General features: G+C 38.4%; 1 protein-coding gene across 6 annotated transcripts in view; it reads right to left on the bottom strand.

Moving 5' to 3' along the window:
* The window catches only part of NEK10 (NIMA related kinase 10), a 215,938-nt gene that overhangs the window by 139,126 nt on the left and 58,210 nt on the right, over window positions 1-18,602 (bottom strand). For all 6 annotated transcript variants that reach the window (XM_074195662.1, XM_074195667.1, XM_074195665.1 and 3 more), the window contains exons 11-18: window positions 18,337-18,423; window positions 15,515-15,739; window positions 9,110-9,249; window positions 8,697-8,758; window positions 5,887-5,964; window positions 1,613-1,677; window positions 326-428; window positions 97-225 (exon numbers count right to left, since the gene is read on the bottom strand). In XM_074195662.1, the coding sequence (XP_074051763.1) occupies window positions 97-225; window positions 326-428; window positions 1,613-1,677; window positions 5,887-5,964; window positions 8,697-8,758; window positions 9,110-9,249; window positions 15,515-15,739; window positions 18,337-18,423 (889 nt within the window). The remainder of the gene's footprint in view (window positions 1-96; window positions 226-325; window positions 429-1,612; window positions 1,678-5,886; window positions 5,965-8,696; window positions 8,759-9,109; window positions 9,250-15,514; window positions 15,740-18,336; window positions 18,424-18,602) is intronic.

The raw sequence follows: 18,602 nt of genomic DNA, 5'->3' as shown, positions 1-18,602 counted from the left end.
TAAATGAAGAGACCTCCAGATCCATGGAGTGCTGGTGTATATAAAATGCTCCCAAGCACTGCCATCTCCCTCCCACATATCAAACCTGTTCCTCACCTTATAAACACATCCAAAAGCACCGCTCCCAAGGTGGTCTAAAATGGCATAGTTGCCTATATATTTCGTCGGAGCTTTATTCTGATTTATGCTTTCAATGTTTTCAGCAATCTGTTTCAGGTCATCCTCCTGATCAGAAAATGAAAGGGAAATGAAAGAGTGACCGTAGTGATTCTCCTGTGGGCTGCATTGCAAACTTGTCCCAGTATTGATGAAGCTCTGTACTTACCATCAGTGAATTTAACTTTGATACCAGCTCTTCATAATTACTGATATCACGTACATAATGTCCTATATCAATGAAGATCTCAAACAAGTCAGTGGGGAAAAGTCTATGTAAAAAAAAATACATACATGCTTTATGTAGACCTAATCAATTCAGGGGTATTTTTTCCTCTATATATATTGTCTTAGTGTATGAATTTAGACACATAGCTTAATCTCAGGAGGCTTCATTTGTCTATAAAGCAGGGAAATAATTTTCAGTCCCATTTATTTCTCTGGAATACTGCATCATCCCAGTTTTGAAAATATTTGCATCAACAGAAAAAGTAAGGAAGTTAGACGGTTGATAAGAGACATGTTCCACTAGACATGTCCCCTGAAAGGTGGCAGGTAGGCCTTGATAAGAAGCAGAATAGCATCCACTTCATTTTCTTCCTTTCTCCTACCTTGACCTGCCCCTTCAATTCAAGCACATCATGGAAACAGAATGAATGGAGCTTCTCAGAAGATCCTATATGGTCTCAAAGTCTTATTCTTAGCTTACTAAATAGACTATATGTTAGAGATGAGAATGTTGATTTCTTTCCCCCAAATCCCTATAATTAATTGGCACATCTCCCAGAAAGTTAAGAGTGAGGGGCACCTTAGTGATCAAATAGACCCATTTGACATTTCACAAATGAGTTATCTGAGACCCACAGAGGGGAAGCAGATTAGCCAAGCCCACCCATCAAGGAAATGGCAGCCAGAACTGGAATTCAATATTCAGACCTTCCTCACTCTTATGATCACTCATAACCAACAAACCATGTCATATAAAATGACCTTCTAGAGATTAATGAATCCAATAAATAGGGCTATCTACCCTATGAATTAAGGGAAGTTGATTAGATCAATTTGGGCATTTTTCAATGAATATAACATGTAAAACTCAAGCCTATGTTTATAAATGTAACTTTTGTATATATATTTAAAATTTATTTAAAATAAAGAAACATTTAAAAGTACTCCTAGTCATGGAAAACTAAGAAACTTGCTATCCATATGGTGGGTTTGTCTCCATTATTTTATAATTGACAGTTATTTATCCTTTTCCATAATTAGTTACTTATAAAAGGTAATTTTTCCAGCAATGTGATAACTGATTTCTATCTTTGTGATTCATTTTTCCTCTGGCATGAAACTGAACATACTAAACATTTTCAAAACAGGGCCCATAAACAAATTAAAATTGAGTGCTAGCTTTAGCAAAAATGAGTTGATTGGCACTGAAAATTCTATAAACATGTACCTTTTAAAGAGAGGTCTATTCCTTTCCATACTGAAGAGAAACCGCAAGGCTCTAAAAGCATAACACTGTAAAATAAGACAATAAGCTTTAAAATACTATCAGATATACAAAAACTTTTAAATCACTGCTGTGAATCCAGTAGTCGTTTCTCAGTCTCTGTAGCTTTGGATACCACAACCACTCCTCTAGGATACACCTTCCTTGACTGCTCCTATCCTTAATCCTGTTCCTTCTCAGCCTCCTTGGCAAGACCATCCTCTTCCTCTTTTCCACTATAGCAGTTGGATTCCCCTAAAGCATTATCCCAGACCAAGAAAAGCTAATCTCCAGAGATTTTGTCAGCTTCAAAGTGACAACTTCACACAGGTGGCTCACAAATCTTAGTATGCCACTCTAATTATTCCTACCTCACCTCCATATTCAATCAACTGCTAATCACACCTCCACAACATTATTTGTAGACGTCTCTCTCTTTTGACACTGACTCAGCTTTTACCCTAGTTCAGGTCCTCTTCATCAATCACCTAGACTTCAACAGACTTCCCCTCTCCGGCACATTCTCCACCCAGATGTCAAATTAATATTCTTCCTCATAACGTTGCCTATTGTGTTTCTAGAGCCCTCACCTTGGCTTAAAGCCTTTCACTGTTTGACTCCTACTTACTTTTCCAGTCTTATATCCTATTTCTCCCTTTCATACAGTCTCTGATTCTATCCCAATGGTCCACCAGTGGTTCCCAATTCATGACATTCTAGATTGAAGTTACAACTCCTACCATTTATATACTACTGGAAGCCTTGTTAAGGGCTTACAAACCACCCTGTAGGAAAGGTATAGTTTATTCACCAGGCGACTTTTCCAGAGGCATACAGTCAATCCAAGCCCTGCCTTCTTCTGGGTCACCTGGCTGCCTCAAAGGTATTTCATACTTAGGAGCCAGCCTACCCCCAAGGTATTACTCTAATGTTCTCATTCACAAGTTTTATGTTATCATTCCTTAAGTTCCTTCACTTCCCTAACCCCTCTTAATTCCAATGCCTTCTCTCTGTTAATTAGCATCTATTTATCCTGAGTAAAACTTGTTTTTCATGCTGTTTCCCCCGTGAGATTGAATCAAGGGTAGACAGTCTATTTTTGTACCCCAAAACTTATTCCTGCTCCCCAACACCCCAACCTGCAGAAGAAGGGTTAGATGAAGCACAACTATGCCAAGAAGTAAAATGTCTATGAGAAAACATGATGTTTGAGACTCATGATGTGTACCAATGCCGTGTCTCTAGATGGGCCCCTCAGTATTGATAGTTTATGTGAAAAAGGAAACATCAGAAAAGTTGGAAAACAAAAACAGATGCCGTCATGTTGGCCTCAAAGTTCCCAGTCATCAACCTAAGAAATGAAACACCCCAAGAAGACAACAGCTGAGTTCCTCCAGAATCTGACCAGTGTGTTGCATTACTTTGTACACGAGAACATGGATTCTGTTGACGTAAGATTTGCAAAATTAAACTTCAACAAGCATTTATTAACTCCTACAATAGGACCAGAAAGACGACCCAGGCTCTACTCTGAAAAAGCTCCCCAGTTAACCAAGGTAAAAAGGGAACCCCCCAAAATAAAACAGGGCAAAAATGACACAAAGCGATTTCTAAGGGAAGTTCATCCATCTACATCAGATTCAGAACTGTAGAATTTCAGATCTTGGGGCCATTTGGACAAAATCCTTCAGACAACAGACCTGACAAACAGTCTTTCTTTGGGACGGCTAGGTGTCACAGTGCATAAAGCACTGGCCCTGGAGTCAGGAGGACCTGAGTTCAAATCCAGCCTCAGACACTTAATAATTACCTAGCTGTGTGGCCTTGGGCAAGTCACTTAACTACATTGCCTTGTGAAAACCTAAAAAAAAAATAGTCTTTGTTTGAAGACCCCCCCCCCCCCCAGGGAGTGAGAATCTACCACTGTCCAAAACAGCCTCTTCTAATGATAGATGACCTTTCATTATCAAGCAATTTGTCCTTTTTCTATCTCCTGTGTCTACAAGGAACAGTGTCCCTCATCTAACAGACACTACAGTAATGCTGATCGAGCAAGTTGAATCTGCCTAAATAAATCAATCAATCCTATGAATTTATGTCAGTGTTGAAAGTTGTAGCGTCTTATCCTAGAAGGTTGTCAAAAGGATTTTTATTGGGTTTTTTGTTTATGTTGTTTTTTTTCCATAAAGTTACAATTTCATCAATTCTATATAGGCCTTCTGATTGGCAGTTGCTTTAAAATTCTTTTCAACTAAGTAAGTCCATAATGTTTATTTTTGCTTATTCTCTGATCACCCTGTATACAACAGCACTTGCTAAGAAAGAAAATGGTTATTCTATGGTTTAGGTTTTGTTTTTGTTCTTTCCAGGAGCAAGGTGTGGCTATAAGGAAAGCTGAGTGCCACAGAATCAATGATTTTGAACTGCACTTCTAGAGAAGACTTTTGAGAGTCCACTTGGTCCCAAGGAGATCAAATTGGTCAAAAATTAAGAAATTAATTCCAGCTCTTCACTGGAAGGTCAACTACTGAATCTGGAGATAAAAATACTCCAGCCACATCATGAGAACATGGAGTTTAATAAAGGCTAGTTCAATCTAAATTTGTAGATCTTAGGTCACCAGAATTCATGTACTTGTGTACAAAGTAATTCAACATAGTGGCCAAATTCTCAAGGAATTCATTTTCTAGAAAAGACCCTGATGTTGGGAAAGATTGAATGAAGAGGGAGAAGGGGATGGCAGAGGATGAGGTGGCCAAAGGGTGTCATGGAAACCACCTACATAAGCTCGGACAGACTCAGTAGAAAAGAGAAGGGCCCAGTGGTCTGTGCTCCAAGGATTAGATGCCACTGAATGACAACAAAGAAAGAAAATCTACTTGAGCTTGGAAGCAAACAGGCTTGTATGCATATTTTTATAGGAGACCACATTTTGGTGTGAAGTCTTTTTAAAAAAAATAATTTCTGGTTTGCATCTTGGTTCTTGTATCTGACCTAAGCCACTGGTGCCCTCCTTTCAAGTCTGCCTTGTGTTTAAAACTTTGTAGACATTTGTTTTTAATTCCTGTTATATTTATTCTGAATATACTTTGATGTGTATTTGCTTCCTTCCCCATTAGAACATAAGCTCTTTGTGAGTAGGGATTATTATATTTCTTTGTCCTGGTATGCCTAGGACTTGGTCTGCTGCCCACCAAACAGTAGGCACTTAATGTTTGTTGACCTGGAGATCCATTAGATCAGTTTACCTTAGTACCACAAAAGTTAAGGTTCCCCATCCTTGGCTTCTTCCTTTCTCTCCCTATAGTCTATCATTGGGTCCTTGGCTTGCATTATCATCTCTCCACAAATAACTTTCAAAGATTTAAATCCAATCCTAGTCCCTCTCCTGAGCTCCAGTGCTGCATCACCAGTCTCCTCCTGGACTCTGTTTCCTATTAACATCCCAAGCCCATCCTGATTAAAGTTAACGTCATTCTCCCAAATCTTTCCTTATTCCAAGCTGCCCGATTTCATACAATGGCCCACCATTCTCCCAGGTTCCTAAGTTTTCAAACCCAGGTTCATCCCTTAACCCTCACTCTTCCTCAACCACATATTCAATCACCTGTGAATTTTTTTTCTTCCTTCACATCTTTTTCTGCTCTTAACAAAGCCATTCCCAATCACCTCTCGTTTGGATGACTACCACAGCTTGTCTGTCCTCCCTCACATCGCTCCAGTCAGCTGCCAAAGTCATCTTTGCTCAGCATAGATCTGGCCATGTCTCACAGTCCTTCTCAGTAAACAACCTTGGCTGACTATTTGCACTGGGGAAGCTCTCTTGGTTCTTCTGTTTGACTTTTAAAGTCAGCCTCCACAAGTTGGCCATGACCTAGCTTTCCAGTCTCTCCCCATCCAAGTCTCTCCTACTCACACTTTCAACTCTTCAGTCATCTTGAACATGTTGCTGCTCTTCTCATACAATCCACAATCTCTTGCTTCTATTCTGCACCTTTGCACTGAAATGTGCCTCCTCCTCATCTCCTCTGCCCAATTATTAGCACCCTCTCTCTTTAAACTAACCTGTGTATATTCTTCAAATGTTTGCCAATACAAATGTGACTTTTCCCAAAAGGCTGCAAACTTTTTAAGAACAGGATCTCTTTCATTTTTGTCTAAATCCCTAGTATAATACCTGATCAATAGGAGGCATATAATAAATACTTTGCTGGTCAATTCATTCATTCATTCATTACCTGTAATAAATGAGTTTTTGCTGCATTCTTTTGTTTGCTTGGTAAAATTAACTTTGCTATTATATATACACCATTTTCCTACAAGAAAAAAACAAGTAATATTATCAGATGCTAGTGATACTAAGACTCAGAAACAATCTTGTATAGCAGCAACTTAAGAAATTAACTTATTCAATAATTCAAGTAAACATGATTTCTCAGGTGAAGTTATCCCTTCCATCAATATAAAATATAAAACTTCAGCAAATTGTTAAAGTGGTCTTCTCTGTTGAGAATTTGGTGAATAAACTGCTCCTATATTGCATGATGGTGGATGAGAGGAAAGAGTTGTGATGATTCAAGTGTACTTTAACCTTCTTTTACCCTATCTCTGCATGTTAAATTAACACCAATTTAACAACCAGAAATGCCAAGTAAATAAGCTTTAAATAAAGAATATGGAAAACTACATAGCTGAGAAACAAAGACAGAGATCTTTAAAGACTTTTGTCAAAACAACACCGTAAAAGAGTTATAATCAATTAGTATTGAAAGACATATTAATGTGACTCTGTTGACTTCAAAAACTTCACAATTATCAATATCACAAACTTGGTAAAAAATATTTTAAAATGTATCCAAATATAAATGCAGAATCTGGGGGGAAGGATTGTTTTTTAAAAAGGAAATTTTTATGCCTCCATTGAATGGTATTAAAAATTTCATGTTTTATAGACAAAATATGCTTATATATGTAACTCATTTTTCATATTTATATTTATTATATTATCTGTTTGGGGTATATTACAAATATGTATATTTTTATGCATTTTTGTATATTTATATACCATATATTAACATATTTTAATTTGTATTTGTTATATATATGTATTATATAAAATGTTTTTAGATTAAAATAAATGAATTAAAGTATTTTAAAAACTGATTTATTATGAAAAAATAATTAACGCATGTCTTTAAAAGCTAAAAATAATCAATGTATGTCTTTAAAAACTAAAAATAATTAATGCATTTCTTTAAAAATTCTTTGCTACTTTTATCCTGAGTTGCTTAATGAATGTGAAAGGAATACAGTAATTTTGATTGTGACTTGGGAGAGCTCCACCTGTCCCACCCGGCTCTTTCAGTCTTGCTCCAAAGTGGTTTGCAGGATAATCAAGGGCTGTGGAGAGTTAAAAGGAATCCTTTTCCCAGAGAACTCCTCAGAACCCCTGCTTAGAGCATCCTAAAGTGGTATGACAGGATGCAGGCTTCTAAACCACAGGGATGAGGGGAGGTAGGCTTGGTATCGAAGAAGGGCAGTAGATGGCAGCAAAGGGCAGCAATGGGAAGTAGGACATGTCATCAGATGAAATCAGTTTCCTAGGAACACAAAAGATGGGCCTGCCCCACCCATTAACATCCAGGGACCATCTGCTTTCGTGATCCAGGTAACTGAATCTGTATGGGTTCCCTGCCACTGCACCCTCCTGTGCTGATGATCATCTAGAGTAGACTTCTCTGGCCATGGAAGAAGTCTGTCTTGTCACTTCTTTGGCTATAGTTTAGTTATTTTAATTGTGACCACAAGTGGGTTATTCTTGGCAAAGAAACTGGTGTGGTTTACCATTTTCTTTTCCAGTTCATTTACAGATGAAGAAACTGAGGCAAATGGGATAAAGTGACTTGCCCAGGGTCACAGTGCTGAGGCTGGATTTGAACTCAGAAGAGGAGTCTTACTGGTTCCACTGAGTCACCCAGCTGCCCCTTATTTGACTATACTACTTGTCTAAGTGTCCTATGTTTTTAATTAATAGGTCCTGAGGTTGATCTATTGGGGTCTCAAGGACAAAGGCTTGGGGTCAGTATCTACCCACAGATTACTTTATACTTGGAAAAGTTTTCTAGGGAATCAACATGGGGCAGAGGGAGGTGCTATACATTCAAATTTGTCACAGAGGAGACTAAGGTTTTCAATGTCAATGAAATGGTTTTTCACTTTGTGTAGTACTACTGGTTATCTGTTTTCTTTACCAAATCATGCACATTTTCAATTTTCATATACGATGCAGATTAGAAATATTCTCTCAATAAATTTCAGTAAGTTGAGGTGAATTCCTGCAATGGGATTTTTTTTTCAATCTAAAAATGTTAAATAGCATAGATTTTTATCTAGAAGCTGTGATTCTAGGGCAGAATTCACTTTAAACAACTGCCACATTAAGTCACAGTAAGAGTAGTTTATACTGTTGAATACACAAGCAAAATACTGTTACCACAAATATTACTGCACTCTGCAAAATACAGCAGTAATTAACCTCATGGCCTTATCTAAACAGCTCTTGCATATGCATGGTTTGGTTTCAAATAACTTGAAAAATGTACAAAGAAAATGAAATCGCCATTCTATAATGTTGATTCCAACAGCAGAGAGGCAAGAACTATAAAAGATTAAACAGTACTTGCTCTCTTCAGTATCTGTCAAGTCTTAATCACTGAATAGACCTATAAAAGACCTTAGTTTAAAAAGATCAAGGTCGCCTACAGCATCCAGAGTCATCTCCAACAGTCCTGATAAATATCTGGACACTGGACTAGATGGCTCTGGAGGAGAAAGTGAGGCTGGGGACTTAGGACATCACTAAAACATAATTTAGGTGCTTGTCATGGCCTCACCTCCCTGATGTCATGGTCCTTTTGGAAAACAAAGGACAGACAACATTTATTTTCCAAAAAAAATCCATTGGAAGTCGATGGATGCTGCATCCCCCATTCTGAAATATATAATAATCAGCCTCAAATCCCATATGATGTAGAAAAAGACCCCCTACCTGTACAACCTGATGAGCATTTGTGTCATTGAGCACCAGTTCGGTTAGAGCGGCACAGCAGGCTGTAATGAAGAAAATCCAAGAGATGGTAAATAAGCAAAGTGGGGAACAGACTCGAAACTTCAACAAACACTGTGTATCACTGCCTCACATTTTGTTACCAATAGCCAAACCAGTCCTCACTTGGTCCAACCCTAAATCTTAGCCTAGAAATTACCCGATGTCAAGACAAGAGTCAAGCACTGCTTTGCCTCACCCCCTCTTCTCCTGCTGGCTTCTTCTCAAACTAGCTTTTATTTATCACTTTGCATTTCTTATGATTTATTCTCCATATACTTATGCATGGTCTTGTGATCTCCCCCACTAAAATGTAAACTCCTCAACTAGCAAAGGTTTAACTGATGAGTCTGTACCTGATTGAAGAGAGAAGGTATTTTCTTGTATTTCTTGAGGGCTTAAATCTTCTGATAAACGAAGTTGTTGGATTCTCCCGGCTGCATTTGCACTAGACAAGCTTCCAATGGAAGAACGATCAGAAACCAAATTTCTGTCTCTGAAAAACATAATGCAAATATGAGCAGGTGAGCAGGATTGGAACTTCTCAATGGTCAAATTTGGAAGGATGTACACAAACTGATATGGAGTGAAGAGAGCAGGACAAGAGACAAGCAAGACACAAAAAAATAATATTATTTGATGAACAACTGTGAATGGCTAAGCTATTCTCAGCAAGACAAAGAATGCTATCTGCCTTCAGAGAAAGAACTAACGGTGTCTGAATAGAGAATGAAGCAGAGTGTTTTTCACTGTCTTCCATTATATTTTTTATTCATGTTTTCTTTCACTAATATGAAAATGTTTTACATGATTGCTTTTGAATAACCTATATCAGATTGCTTACCCTCTCAGAGAGGGGTTAGAGAGAGAAAAGGGATAGATTTTATAAATCAAAATTTTTAAAAAATATATTTAAAAATATTTTTACATGTAATTGAGAAAAAAATTAAAAAGAATCGGTCAAAGAGGAAAGATCCACAAGTACAAAAACAATATTTATAGCAGTTCTCTTTGTTGTGGCAAAGAATTGGAGAATGAGGGGATGCCCAGCAATTGGGGAATGGCTGAACAAACTGTGGTCTATGAATGAACGCTATTGTTTTGTAAGAAAGCATGAGTGGTCAAATTTTAGAAAAGCCTAGAAAGACTTGCAGGAGCCGATGCTGAGTGAAGTGAACAGTATCAAAAGAACACTGTACACATGAACTGCAACACTGTGTGATGATCAACTATATTCAACAATGAGCAAGGACCTCCTTAACTTGAAAGGAAACACCAATCACCTGGTAACATTGGGGCCATTTTTAGGTCTCCATCCCGTCTCTCTCATCCTGTCCTCTTATCGCAAAGAAAAAGAAGAGGAGTTTCTCTACTATCCCTTTAATACATTATTTTTTTTGTTGTTTTTTTGGAAGACAAGACATTGCAAGACAATGGGGTTAAGTGACTTGCCCAAGTCACCCAGCCAGTGTCTGAGTTTAGATTTGAACTCAGGTCCTCCTGACTTCAGGGTCAGTGATCTATATCCACTGCACCACCTAGCTGCTCCTTTCAAATAGGAATCAGTCTCTCCTTCATTGAACTCTTTACTAACTACCCTATATCTGTCTTCTCAGTACCAAACTTTATACACTGAGTATATCTCCAGCCGGCCAGTATGTGGTGTTAGAGGGTTTGCTCCCTGGGTGTCATATCTCCAGCTGGCCAGGAGGGGTGGTGGTTATTTTCTCTGGAATGTCTGTGACCTTGATTGAGGCCCTCTCCCTTGGGCTGGAGGGAGTGATTGAAGCTGTTGAATACTTTTATCTTTGATCAATAGTGGGCTCTACCCTGGGGTAAGGTCATCCCCATTCCCAGTGGGCCTTTTCTCCATTTCCTCTCTACTCATTTCCTTTTTAATTCTCTATGATGTGGTTTCCACCTCATTCTTCTCACAAATTAGGCCAGTGACTCCCTAATTGAAAAGGAGTCTGTTCTAAGTCCATGTTGTTCTTGAGGGTTCTTTACTATAACCTTGTCAGCTCCTCCTCTGCCTTCCTTCCACATTGGACCACTACTGCTCTACATCCTACCACTCATCTTGTCTTCATCTCTCTCCTAAGACTAAGTTCTTGGTCATCTGGTGAGTTTTCTCCACTCTCTTTGGCCCCAGTGAAATGATCCTTTCTGAAAGTACTCCTATGGTGAGAAGTCTCTGGAAACAACTAATGACCATTGAAATTAATTTCACAGTTCCACCTGTCAACAGGGCACTACCACTGGGATGACACAAAAACAATCCTCACTACACTTTTCATTTTACTGTATCCTTTAGTGCAGAGTTACCCATATGCTATGCTCTTAATTGCAAAAGATGCTCTTCATTTTTTCAATTATCCCTTCTGAACTTTCTGTCACTTTTGAGATTGTTGACTACCTGCTCCCCCAGACTCTTCTTTCTCCTGGCTCTCCATCTATCTGTCTGATAGGACAGCTTCTTCTCCTGACTAGATTTTCATCTGTGTCATGCCCCCTAACTGTGGATATTCTCTAAGGCTCTTTCTCATTCTCTTCTCCCCCCCCCCACCTCTTCTCTAGCTACACTCTCATCAGTTCCCACGGATTTGCCATCTTTATCTGATAACTTAGAAACAGAGATCCAGTCTCAATGACTATCCAGAATTTTAATCTCACATCACCAACTGCATATTGGATGGGGACATCTCAAATACAGCAGATCCATCACAGAACTCATCTTTCCCATGATTAAATAATTTAAAAATTGGGGGCCCATATGAAATGCACATTACAAATAGAGGAAGTCTACTAAGAATACATTTAGAAGGAGAAAAACCCTGTTTGGAATTAAACTCAATCCTAGAAACAAAAAAAAGAATCAAGATGAGTCTTCAAGGTATTTAATGAATAGTATGCAATTTTGAATTAATATTTTATTAACAGAATCAAAGGCCCCAGCAGATACCCCAAAAGGTAGCCCACATTCTTCTATACAATGAAGAGAACATTTTTAAAAAGAAACATCAAAAAAAATCGATTGGGATGTAAGAAACTTATTCAGAAAATTCAGTGAAGAAGCAGTCACATTTTATGTAACACTACTGAAAAAAACAGCAAAATTTAAACTTGTACCAGTTAATGGAACAGCACTGAATGACATATAGTGCAATAATTTCAACAAACAAGAATGTGCAAAGAGCTATAAGCATGCATTCTTTTTTCATGAGATGAGAAATAGGATTAGCTAAAATCACTTTTCGAAATAGATCTAAATTCTGTCTGTATATTTTAGCCTACTCTAACTATTTTACACAATCTGATTTCTTAATATACCCAGAGAGAATAGATTCTGAATGGCATTGATTTAACAGCATCCAATCATCTCAATATTGATGAGTAGCCCAAGTTAAATTCGTACGAGTTTTATGGGCTATGGATCATAACCAGAAAGATTTTCAAGAAGAAATCCTGTTTAACTATGAATTATTATACCATTGACACACAATATATTTTATAATAATAATGTTAATGTTGTTTTCCTGAAGGTGAAGGTAGAAATGTTTGCATTAAATGTTTCTAGAATTGAATTACTGAATACTCTGCTTTATCCAATATGAAAATTATAGGAACCATATTGTAATGTTAAGAGTTTTCAATTTGACTCTTGTAATAAATTGCTCTTTCCCACCATCATAGTTTATAGGGGTAATGAATTCCTTTAATAGATTTACAAGCTTAAAAACCTGATACAAGCACTCATAATTTTTGTCAAATGAAAATTATAATGGGAAAATGATTAAAAATTTTCCATTTGCAGATAATCTATGACTGTTAATTCAACTCAGCTTCTTTGAACTTTATCAATGTTTGATGAAATGATTTCATGGACTGAAATGGATTCAGTGATAACTATTAACAAAACTAGATACTCATAAATCTCTTCTAGAAAGAAAGAAATTTAGATGATTCTTCAAATTAAAAAAAATCAGATTATAGGAATAGTAATTATTTTAATGTAGTGGGATGCCATGATGAAAATACCATTCTTCACAATGACAGATATTTCTTTTTTTTTCTTTTTTTTTAGGTTTTTGCAAGGCAAATGGGGTTAAGTGGCTTGCCCAAGGCCACACAGCTAGGTAATTATTAAGTGTCTGAGACCAGATTTGAACCCAGGTACTCCTGATTCCAAGGCCAGTGCTTTATCGACTACGCCACCTAGCCACCCCAATGACAGATATTTCACCAGATTATAAGGCAAAGAAAAACTACATGTCTTATGACCTGTGTCCTCCAAGGAAGTTATTAGTTTTTTCTCTTAAAGTTGGGATTATAAAATTTCCCATCTTATTTCTAATAGAATACATTGGTAAAGAGATGGTTCTGAAATTCCAGAATTCCAGAAACTAAATTACAAGGATCCCTACTTGCCTGTTAGTCCAAACCTTACCTGAAGAAAGGTTCCTGACTACACCACACCTTAAGAGTGGCCATCCAACCTCTGCAATGTGACCAGATCCACTCCATTGGGGGATAGCACTATTTCTTACAAAGCTCTTCTTTCTAGATTTAACTCCCCACAATCCCCTGCTAATTCTTCAACCTGCTTCTAACTCTGGCTTCAGACGAAGTCTAATCTCTCATGCCTAAGACTGCCTTTCAGATAATTGAACAGCATTCGATAGTAAATACATGACCCCTAGTCCAAGTCTTCCCATTGCCTTCAACCAATCCTCTGGTATTGTAAAGTTCTTACTTTACCACTTCTGTGCTGAAGACTCTAAAGCATATTATCTACATCTCTCCTAAGCTGCGAGATCCTCATCCCTACCCGCCTTGTTATTAGAAGCTCTGCTTCTCTTAGGGTAGCCCCAAAGGGCATACTTTTTATTGCTGTTTTTGAGTTGTTTTTCAGTCATGTCCAATTCTCTGTGACCCCCATTTGGGGTCTTCTTGGCAGAGGTCCTTGGAGGGGTTTATCATTTCCTTCTCCAGCTCATTTTATAGATGAGGAAGTCGAGTGTCTGAAGCCAGATTTGAACTCAGGAAGATGAGGCTTTCTGACCCTGGCCTGGTACTCTATCCACTGCAACACCTAGCTTTCTGGTTATCAGATTAAACTGTTGACTGACCTTGCAGTAAAATAAAATTCCCCAAATGTTTTTGAAGTATTCTGTTGTTTGCCTTTCCTGCCTTCTACCAGGAGAGCTGATTTCTTGAAGCCATATATGTTACTAAACTTCATACTATTAAATCAGCCAAGTGTTTTAATCTGTCAAAATATTTCTGAATCCCAACCACCATCCAGTGAGTTAGCGAGCTGCCTCCCAGTTTTCTGTCAACGACAGGTCTGACAAGTTGATGTTGAAATGGAATTCTAATCAATGCAGTGATAAGCCAGGAACCCGGAGGATGAAAGATGAAATATGTCACCGGCCAGTTGGAGAAGTGATAAACTTGAAATGCAGAATCAGAAAGACATTTTGGAAAATAGAAAATGTGGGAATTTATTTTGCTGGATTATGTACATTTGGTTTTAGGTTTTTTTTAAATATTCAATGGGAGTTAGAATAGGAAAAGGTGACAACAAGTGCTTATATAAATAAACTTATACCTTCACACATACAAGCAAATCTTGACCCAAGTCACCAGTAGAATCTTAAGCAGCCCAGGCCAAGCTCACACCCCACTGGACACTTGGGGCCAGCAACCATTTAGCTATCTGTGACTCCTCTTTGAGACTGGGATTCATCCATTTCCAGATGCATCTACTACTATTATAATCTCAACTCACATCTCATCTTCTCCACAAGAGACTCTCAAGTTTTGCCAAATCATGGTAAACTATTTGCTGTCATATTCCCTTAGTTATCCTGTCAGAAGAGATAAGGCCATTGTGGCACAGACTTCCTTCCTAGCTTTTGGCAATCACTAAGTTCTTTTCACCAAGAATTTTTTAAAGTAAGCATCCTTGAATTTTCCCAATCTATTCTTGTAAATCACTGGAAGACATATGCCGTGCATCATGATGGAAAATCGTAACTAGCATAATCTCTGAAGAAGATAGCCCAAAGACTTTTAAAGCAAGATGGTAAAAAGAGATTGTAGCATATTTCCAAATGAAATTACTTAGGTACAAGATGTGCCATAAAGACTCTTGTCCAGGAAATAACAAATGAGGAAAGAAGTTGGGCCACCCAAGTCCAGAGAATAAAAGATAATGATAGCATGAGAGACTCACTGGTAAAACCAAAACGATGAAAAGGCCAGAAGAGGACAAGGTAGGTGTTTGATACAGAAGGACAAAGGGGGTGGGGTGATGGTCATGGAGACAAGAAATGCTCAGGACAAGAAGACATGGGCATCTTATGCACTACTGATCCAATGATGCCCTGGAGCCAATAAGCAGACCTGCATTTGACCTGATGGATATTAGTAAAACACAGAACACCTTGATAAGGTCTTCATACCTTGCCATCCTGGGTCGTTCTCACTTGAATCTCCTAGATATACCCCCCCCACCAAGGTGAACAAGGTTTTCCTCTAGAGATCTCAATGGCCCATAGAGAGTGACAGGATGCTGGACCTGGGCATCCACTCCCCCTCCTCATCTTACATGATGTCTCCTGGGTTCCTTCTTCCACACAAACCCCAGGTGCCACCAGCTATCCACACCCACCATGACTCCTTCCACTGCAAGAGATGAAAGGAGTTCTCAACAATGAATTATTGAATAAATTCCAAGCGGAGGCGCCTGGACCTACCCTTGCAAAATGTGCAGGAGCTGCTTGATGCCCCCCCATGTGCGGATCTCCACGCTGGTCTCAGGATCCTCACACACCTGTACCAGAATCCAGACCACGCTCCAGAGCAGTTTCAGGTGATCAGAATGGAGCAGGCTGAGGAGGATAGGGATACCTTCATACACTTTCACCTGCTCCTTCACCTGGGATTCAGCACAAAGTAGTCGTAACAATTCAGCAGTTAGCCTGAAAGGAGAGATAGCATGTGCAATGAGAACGCAAGCTTCTGCAGGCTGGCTTTACAAAGGAAGATCACCAGCTCCTCATCAAACTATCTTCGGGTCATGGCTGCCATCCATTATAACAAAAGTATATGAGAGATAAGACTCTTTCCTACTTGGAGGCATCAAGAGATTACACCATCTTAGAAGCAGATTCTTTATTACACTATCCATGTCCACATTTGTGTCTATAAAAATCTGTACATATCTGTGTATATAATATGTATACACATATACCCATATACGTATCTATGTGGGTGAATATAAATATATATGAAAACACCTACCATGTGTTAAGAATTATGTGAGGAAACAAAAATCTAAGACATGACTGCATTAAAATTTAATTAGGAGGGGCGGCTAGGTGGTGCAGTGGATAAAGCATTGGTTCTGGAGTCAGGAGGACCTGGGTTCAAATCCAGTCTCAGACACTTAATTACCTAGCTGTGTGGCCTTGGGCAAGCCATTTAACCCTATTGCCTTGCAAAAACTAAAAAAAAAATTAATTAGAGAGACAAGATACATATGCTTATGGAAGAGGAAATAATTCAAGGAAATAAGAATGATGTGGAATTAGAATTAACCTGATCGTGCATATTGGTGACACTCAGCATGCCTACTGGTGACCCTCAGCATGCCTATTGGTGACACTCAACATGCCTACTGGTGACATTCAGCATGCCTCTAAGAAGAAACAGAAGGGATTTGAACCAATGGATAGCTGTGAAGTACTTAAGAGCTCACAATCATGGAACACTTGACAAAATTCCTTCACATCAACACTGGGTGAAAAGCCACGATTACCCCCATCTTACAGATGAAGAAACTGAGGAGTTCAGAAATTAACTTGGAGTAACAAAGTCAATATGGAGCAAAGCTGGGTTCAAACCCTGGTGTTTTGGCTCAGTATCTAGTGTTTTTTCATCCCCCCGACTTCTGCATACATGACTCATTGGAATATATGTCATTGGAATTGGACAAGCAGAGGGGAACAGAATGGATCAAGAAGTTATATAAAATAAGGGCTAGGACTATTGCCTCAAGCAAGCGAAGTTCTCTCAAGAAGCTCACATTGCAATAATGGAAGGCAAGAGGGGAAGGGGAGGGGAAGGAAAAAGGGGGGAAAGGAAGGAGGAGAAGGAGGAAAAGTAGCAGCTGTTATTCTACAGTACTTTGAGCCTTACAACAACCCAGACAGGGAGAGGCTATTTTTGTCAAATTTTACAAAGGAGTAAACTGAGGCTGAGAAAGAAGTAATGAGTTATCCAAGATCAAACAGATATAAAGTCTCTGAGACAAGATTTGGATTTAGTTTTCCAGGCTCCCAAGTTGAAGGCTTTATCCTCTGCTTGTTCCTGTTTAGCTGCACTTGGACTTCCTCCAACAAGCAGTTTTCTAATTCTATGACGTTGGGAAGGTGATATCTTGAGTTTTTCATTGCATGTGTATGTTTGTGTAGAAGGACATAAATTTCTAGAGCCATAATGCCATTGTCAAGGTGATTTGCTTGCTGTCTATAGGACAGCAGAAAGATTTCAAATAATAATGATAACAATAATAATAATAATAATGCTAGCTAGAATACTTTAAAGTTAGCAAAGCCTTTTTCCAAGTATTATCTCATTTGACCTTCACAACAATCCAGGGGGTAGGTATGATTATGCCCATTTTACAGATAAAGAAATGAGGCAGACAGAGAGTAACTGACTTCCAAGATAAGCAGCTGGGATGGTGACTCTTGAGCATAGAAGAAGCTCAGGAGAGAAGAAAATCCCCAAACAGCTTTGAAACACCAAAAGCTTCATTCTTAATACTGAAGACATACTTCAGAACAAATGGGAAGGAGCCTTTCTCCATGCATATTTATATTCTAAAACAGTCAGACCAGAGAAAAGAAAGAAGGAAAATCAATAGAAACATCTCATCTGTTTTGGTTCTCATGAGAATAGAACAATCTACATCATTGCCTCTTCAAGGCAGAACTGTTGAGGAATGAAGTGAATTTCCCAGAATGCTGAACCTCCTTATCTGCTAAAAACCTCTCTAAAATAAATCTTTAGTTGGAAATTTTTTTCAAAGGTTAAAATGGCCTCCTGATCTCTGAAACAGAATGTAAGCCACATTAACTTTTCTTGGTTGCCCATCGTGATAAAATAGGTAGGAGATCAATGGTGATCCAGGATACAAATTGGCCATCACTACCCACTGTACCTTAAGCAAGGCCTCTGACCTCTGAGTCTCCATTTCTTCATTTGTACAAATAAGGGATTGGGCCTAAATTTCCTCCTAATTCTCAATCCTATAATTCTAGGACTCAGAATGATCATTATGAATTATTGTGATAATGGATAGTTGCAAACTGTTTCACAGGAGGCTGCTTACATGACATGGGCTTGAATTCTATCAATTCATTTCTCTGGGTAAGCTTTCTTGCACATACATGAAACATTTTCATACCACTGAAATGTCACAATATTAAATAAATAGCATACTATATAAGAGGAAAAGAAAATAACCTTCCACCATTACTGCAAAAATTGTCTCTTCCACCAAGAATCCTACCTTTTAGAAAGCAAATCATATTCATGTAAGATCATCAGCAGGTTTTCTACGATGTTGAGCTCACTTATCTTCTCCCTACATTCTGGACTACAAAGTGAAAAATCTTAGGCACAACCAAAAATCTTCATCCCCTTACTCCTCATTTCCCCCTTCACTGCTCTGACCATCATATTTTGCTCTGTCTCACAAAGATCCACACAGAGTGGAGAAATTTAACATATCACAAAACCACACAGAATGGAGAGATTCAACAATGCATCCCCAAA

The sequence above is a fragment of the Macrotis lagotis genome, chromosome 7, assembly GCF_037893015.1.
Source record: "Macrotis lagotis isolate mMagLag1 chromosome 7, bilby.v1.9.chrom.fasta, whole genome shotgun sequence".
Taxonomy (NCBI): domain Eukaryota; kingdom Metazoa; phylum Chordata; class Mammalia; order Peramelemorphia; family Peramelidae; genus Macrotis; species Macrotis lagotis.
Note: the sequence above shows the minus strand (reverse complement) of the source record. Positions and strands in the feature narration are given on the sequence as shown.